The sequence below is a fragment of the Mus pahari genome, chromosome 22, assembly GCF_900095145.1.
Source record: "Mus pahari chromosome 22, PAHARI_EIJ_v1.1, whole genome shotgun sequence".
NCBI lineage: Eukaryota > Metazoa > Chordata > Mammalia > Rodentia > Muridae > Mus > Mus pahari.
In genome coordinates, this window is record NC_034611.1 from 18,891,835 (window position 1) to 18,898,720 (window position 6,886).

The following is a 6,886-nucleotide window of genomic DNA, read 5'->3' on the forward strand; positions in this document are numbered from 1 at the left end:
AGACAGGGTTTCTCTGTATAGCTCTGGATGTCCTGGAACTCACTTTGTAGACCAGGCTGGCCTGGAACTCAGAAATCCGCCTGCCTCTGCCTGCCGAGTGCTGGGATTAAAGGTGTGCGCCACCACACCTGGCTGAAAAAGGCCCTCCTTAATCTTATATAACATCCAGAGACATCCATGCTGGACAGATGGCTCGGTGATGAGTGTGCACCGCTCTCATGTTCACTTCCCAGGACCCACATCAGTGGTTCACACCTGCCTGTAACTCCAGCTTCAGAGGAATCCAAAGTCGCCAGCCTCTGTGTGAACCTGAGCTCATGTGCGCACACCCACAACTAAAAAAAACAAAACTAAATCTTTCTTAAAAGTGAAATACATTCCTTTAAAATCAATTATAAAGCTACAATAAACTGGGTTCTTGTCTTATCTGTTCTTGGACACTCTGCCAGACATCATCTTTTCCTACTGTTCCTCATTAACTAAAATAGTAAATTGTTAAAAATACTTTATCCCTTTACAAAGTCAATCAGTGTGTTACTCCAGCATCATTAACCTTATTACTATTAATATCTGTTAGTTCCATAAAGGATAAAAAGCATTACATCATAGGAAAATCTTTCAGCACTTCAAAGTCTTTCCTTTAAACATGCTCATGAGGAACACTAAGCATGAGCTAAGGATCTAGATGTCTTTTAGGAGCCCCTCCCTAGAGCATATAACATGTGCCAGGTCTGTCCCTTTATTAATGTGGTGTGCCTAGTCCCCAGGGGCAGAAGACCTGGTTCCTGACTCAAGAGAAGCATGGTAAAGCAAATACTTGAGTTTCAAACTCCACAAACCAACTCAAAACCAGGATGCGGTCACAAAATTATTCTGGAAGAACAGCCAGCAGTTGATGCTATTTTTCTCAGATTAAAATAAATCTTGAGTCAGTCTTCATCTTGTTCTCTGGCTCTACATCCAAGCTACAGCCCTAGGGACTGGTCACCAGGGTTTTGTAGAGTTAAGAATATCGCAATTCATTTTCTGAAATGAAAATGAAATGGGATTCATTTTCGTCCCAGCTGGCTCATCAAAATGACGTCCACATTAGAAAATGTTTGCACATGGTACTGGACAGAACATTACCATGGAGAGCGAGAGTTCCAACCAGCAGGGGAAAAGACTCCAAAGTGAAGTCTGGGCTAGGGACGAAGGGCCACTGTACACAGGCTGGGGAAAGGGTAAACGGAGGGGTCAAACCATTCATTTGCCATGAAGTAAACTACCCACCATCACGGACCACAGTTAGTGGGCATCGTGCCTGCCATTTCACAGTGACACTAAACAGAGCATCTAAAACATTCAAACGACAATTCCTTATACGGAGTTTCAATGTACCTAACCGATGCACACGCTTTTAACTTTTTTTTAAACAAAAAGACAATCTTTGCTTATTAAAAAAAAAAAAAAAAAAAAAGATATAGAAAAAAAAGTAAGCACATTAAGGGAATGGAAGTATCCATTTAAGAAACGAAATTCTAGTGTCTCCTGTTTTGTTTTTCACTTACCCTCTGCTGCACATGAAGTAGGTCAATTTCCATATAAGGCAAGCCTGCTCGAACCAAGCACACTCACTGGGTTGATACAAGACTGGACATACAGACAGATCCCTTAAGTTTCCCATCTTTTTATCTGAACTCTGAACACTGAATTCTCTAGGTTCGTTGCAACAGACATATCTGACTAAGACCATACTGTAAACAATTATGGTTTACAGTAGTAGAATATAATAAAAGACAGTTTAGGACACCAACGCCTATTCAGATTAAAGACAGACATGAAAACCCAGCCACTGTGACAACTCCATCTCTCCAGAAATTCAGGACAGAAAATGTGGAAGGCTCAGAGCGCTTAGCCAAAAGCTTCTGAAGAGAGCACAGCTGAAATGAAGCAACAAGCTGGCAGCTAGGTCCGGGCCCCACTTATGCCAAACAACAGAAATATACCTTTATCTTCAGCCATTTTGATCTCTTCAATCCATGCACAAAATACACGGAAGGGAAAAAAATCTAAGGTCCCCCCCGGGAGGTATGGGGCACCCAGCGGTTCGGCCCTGCAAGAACCGTGGCTACCAGTACTGCCGGGACAAGGGCTCCAGGGCTGAAACTGGACCTGACTGCAGAGTGCTCACCAGCTATTTTTAGAGACCACTTCCCTGGGGCCACATGCTGCTAATCACTCAGGCGGACAGCACTCCTGACAATCTACGCCCTTCCCACTCAGGATGGATGCCCTGCTTGGCTGGGCCTACCCACATCTTCCAACTCCAGGCTCCGAATGTTGAAGCAGCTGGACAGAACACACAAGGAAACAAACTGTCCCACCAGTTTGTATTTCTTCCGGACAGGATTCAAGAGCCTCAGTTTCAACACCAAATCACTCTTCAATTAAAGGTGCCCACATGTGGCCCCAAGCCCAGAGGCAGCATGATTCAACCCTCCAGACTTTCAATCAAAAGTCTGCAGGACGAGTTAGCCCGTTTGCTTAAAGGAAGACAAATGATCAATGAGAAGAACTGAGAGACTGCTCCAGAATCCTGATCCACAACACTATCATCCCAGGAACGGTCCCAGGAATGGCAAAGTTAAAGCCAGGGTATGAAAACATTTCACTAGAAAACAAGAGAGGACTGGGGACCACTGATGGAAAGAAACAGAGGGGGAGGAATGATGGGAAGGTTAAGAGGGAGGAGAAGTTCCCCCAAACTGGTCCTGGACAGAGATTACACAATCCAGCATCCAAGGGTTCCCTTCTGGGAAATGAAATTGGCCCAATTTTAATACCATGGTTTTTTTTCACTGTTCTAAGATTAGCAGTTTATAGAATTCATTCTAGCTCTAATTAATACATGAAATTAATTTAGAGCAAGGGGAATCTAGAGCAAGCAGCAACCTTTCAAAGCTACTTCTTCTTCATCTATTTCTTCAGTCCAACTTAAGTATTCATAAGCAATTGAAACATTTAGACATTCTGAAGAGAAGTCAGTAACTTAAATTGTGATGGTCCAGATACGAGACAAGGTGAAGAAAGTACCAGAGGCAGCTGAAAAACCAAGTTGTGTCTTGGTTTCCAAGGATGGAGTTAAAGATGACCTTCTGGTAACTAATATAATACTGTGAATATAATATGATAGTATCATACAATGTTCTGTAATAGTGAATTATTATAATAAGTAAATATTCTGGAAGCTTTTCCTGAGGGTGCTAGGATGGTAAGGAGCATGCCATGGGACCACATACCACAGCTGACTCACAGAGTGGCCACACTTCTGGGGCCGTGGCCTGGTATGGATCTGAAATGGAGATATGTTTATCAGTGTCTCCTTCATCCCAGGGAGTCAGCACACCTCAGGATATCAATTTCCTGCTTACGCACACACCAGGCATGCACATATTTGTTGAAACCATCCACATCCCGCATTTTCTGGAATCACTCAGAACCACTGCGAAAAATCTGCTTGCACACTCCCAGTTCACCTGTCTTAATACTCCCAGCTTTCCCCAACACGACCAGTGCCCACATGCTCCTGAGCTCTTGGCCAGCCTGTGCTGGGCCAGCCTTGTTAAAAAAATTCCAAGACAGTAGCCATTTCACTGAAGTAAGAATCATGGCCATTAAATTAGGGCCAATGTAAGCCTCGGGCTTCTTCAGTACAGAGCCGCTTATTTCTCGTATCTTAAGCATGACCATATGTACACTATTGAAAACGCGCTAGAGAGCTTTGTGTCATCCTGACACAAACTAGAGTCACCTGAGAGGACTGGTGGAGGAGGACCCAGCCCATTGTTGGTAGAGCCACCCCTGGGCTGATGGTCCTGGGTTCTATAGGAAAACAGGCTAAGCAAGCTCAGAGGTAGTAAGCTAGTAAGCAGTGCCCCTCCACGGCTTCGCATGAGCTCCTGCCTCCAGGTCCCTGCCCTGCGTGAGTTCCTGTCCTGACTTCCTCCTAATTTCACCAAGGTGGCAGACCCCCTGTGCAGTGGGGAAAAGGGAGAAAATGGCTGAGATACCACTTTAAACCATCCATGTATTCACTGCAGGGAAAGAAAGTTCTGAATTTCAAGAAAACGCCTGTAAGGATAAAGACTTTTTTGATAAAGAAGAATTCTTCTAAACGTTTTTTTAAAAAAAAATAAACTAGATTTGTATATGGCAAATCAACACCACAGCAAACTATCAAACTGACAACCACTATGAAAGTGCCAGCTGCTGGAGCTAGGAACCAGCCTGGGTACAGGCAGGGAACAGACCTGTAATGTGAACTCACAGACTATTAATATCAACCTGATGTGACCCGAGACCACAAGAGCCAGGACCTACATCCACTGAGCCACCGGCTACACCTGTTTCCAAACACCTGCCAGGTGAAAATCTATGTCCCCTCTCCCGCCAGTGCTGGCCTCTTCCTTCCCTTGGTCCCCAGCCACTCATTATCTGCTACAGCAGCCCCTAACGTGTTAGGATAGCCCGGAGCTTCTTAATCTCTTTCTCCCAAGCCTGCACTGCTGAAGGTCTGTACAGCAGGGTCCCCAGTGATCGGATGCTGGTCAGGGGGACACACCAGCACCGCTGCTGAGAGCCTCGGTGCGGAAGAGTGACCAACAGCAGCCGGGAAGCAGGGATTTGAAGGTGGGATTTGATGAGTACACACTATATCCAAGTTCTAGAACATCACGGAGAACCCATGAATATATACGATAGTATGATAATGTATACATATGAACAAATAAGCAGCCCTATATAAACCCTCATGGTCTCAGACTCAAGAAGGAAAAAAGCAACTCTGTTTTGACAAATGCAACATTATCAGTTTCTTGCACCCCTCTCCCCAAAAGCCTGGCAACAAGAACCCCACTTCTCCAGTGTTCCTGGCATGCGATTACACACCCCTGCTCCTACCCAGCACCTCAATCTTACTGTAACCAAACAGACTCAACGGCCAGCCCTGGGTCAAGATGACAGATTCTCTCTCTCTTTCCTTCACCCCCGGGAAGCCTTGCTCCCTATATACCTAACAGTGTGCTGTGACCTCAACCTAATTCACTGTCTTAAACACATCTTCATTCTTGCTGAAATACTTCTACAGCTCCTCTCTGGGCAGCCATCCATAGAATCTAAAACCCTACTTGTTTAAGCTCCATTACCGTGACAGCTGGGCACCCCACTATTTAAACAAACAAACATACCCCCAAAAGGAGCTTCCCTCCATACACTTACAGCACCTCAACAGACATGAGCAAGCAGTATCATTCTAAACCTAATATAAGAAGCCAAGAATACCACCAAAGTAACCAAGGCCAAGCTGCAGACACCAAGAAAACATATTCCCACTGACTCCTCCCCCAGTCACGACCTCTGCACCAGGGAACACAACGAGAACACACAAGCTACTCTTGCAGCTTGTCTAGTCACTCGGGTCTCCACAGATTCTGTAGCTCTCTCCCTTCTCCCTCCCCCCAACCCCACCAGCTTGCTGTTTTCAATGTGGGCGGTATCTCCTAAGTGAGTGGTCTCCGGGGTAATGCTGAGAGGAGGTGGGGCCGCCAGGAAGTGATCCTTAGGTTAGTGGGGTAACCTTCAATAAAGGGCACCCACCCATCTGGCCTCTCGGTTTTCCTGACTCATAAAGGAAGCTAGCTGCTCGCTCTACCATGTGCCTCCATGATCCGATGCTCTCCCCAGAGGCTCAGAGTGATGTAAACACCCAACCTCATGAGAGACTTTCTAGAACCATTAGGACAAACTTTACCTCTTTACAGGCTTAATTAGCAAAGGTGTTCACTCTAGTAACATGAATTGATTAAGACACCCCCATCTCCTGCCTCCCCATCGCTCCACACCCAAGCTGGAGAACACAGCTCCTCATCCAAGTTTGTCCCCTGACACGCTGGCCACATTTGCTATTCGGTCATCTCACAGCACTGGGCTGACATGAAGGTCTCCTCGGAGAGGTGCTACTTACTGGTCCTCCTCGAGGACAATGAGCGTAGCCGACCTCTCAACAGCGGTGCTATGTCCACTACAGCTTCCCGGTGTCCACAAAAACTGCTTCAAACTTCTCTGCCCTTAAATGCATCCTACCAGGTTCCAGATTCCCCTAGCCTTACTAGAGTCAGAGAGAGCCTAAAGGTGAGAGCAGAGAACTGTCTTGAGAGCCTACCCCACCCTCCCCTGCTGCACTCCTCCCAGCTTCCTGCCTGCTCCCCTGTGGCTCACCACTTTCGCTCCTCTCCTCACAGGCACAATCCTTCAAAAGCACTTTATGTATGTATGGTATGTATGTATGTATTTGCATGTTTGCATTTGGGTGTTTAGCTTCCGTGTATGACCGTGCACCATGTACTTGCCCGCTGCCAGCAGAGAATGAGAGGGGATTGGATCCCCTGAGACACTCAGGAGTTATGGAGAGCTGTGAACTGTCTGTAGCAAGTACTAGCCATTTGAGCCTGCGCCCTCTAGAAGTGCAGTCAGTGTTCATAACTGCTGAGTCCGCACAGGTACAATTCTTCACAGAGTTCCTATGTCACTTTTACCTTCACAACTTAGAAACTCTACACTTTAGCACACCCCAGAACAGGATCTCTAAGGTCACTCTAGTGACTCTCATGGGAAGCCTTCTTCTGCACCATCTTCTTTGACCTCTCACCAGGATTCTCTCCCATTCAGTTTCTCCCCTCCTTTGCCTTCTGAATGAATTAAGGCCGTGAAATCTTCAAGGGCATGGCTGTTCCCTCTTTCAAGCTTGCAAGGGGAAAGGTTTTATTAATTCTATACTAGCTATCCAGCGTGGGAGAAGGAAATCATTCGGTGTTTTTTTTTTTTTTTTTTTTTTTTTTTTTTTTTT

The 6,886-nt window shown here is 45.8% G+C and overlaps 1 protein-coding gene across 22 annotated transcripts in view; it reads right to left on the reverse strand.

Moving 5' to 3' along the window:
* The window catches only part of Asph (aspartate beta-hydroxylase), a 210,658-nt gene that overhangs the window by 175,642 nt on the left and 28,130 nt on the right, over positions 1-6,886 (reverse strand). For 7 of the 22 annotated variants that reach the window (XM_029533275.1, XM_029533276.1, XM_029533274.1 and 4 more), the window contains exon 1: positions 1,989-2,143. The exons of 12 other annotated variants lie outside the window; for them this stretch is intronic. In XM_029533275.1, the coding sequence (XP_029389135.1) occupies positions 1,989-2,004 (16 nt within the window). In that variant the 5' untranslated portion in view covers positions 2,005-2,143. Of the gene's footprint in view, positions 1-1,988; positions 2,170-6,886 lie in introns of those variants that run through there. 3 more of the 22 variants (XM_021221967.1, XM_021221968.1, XM_021221973.1) reach the window with 1 other exon arrangement.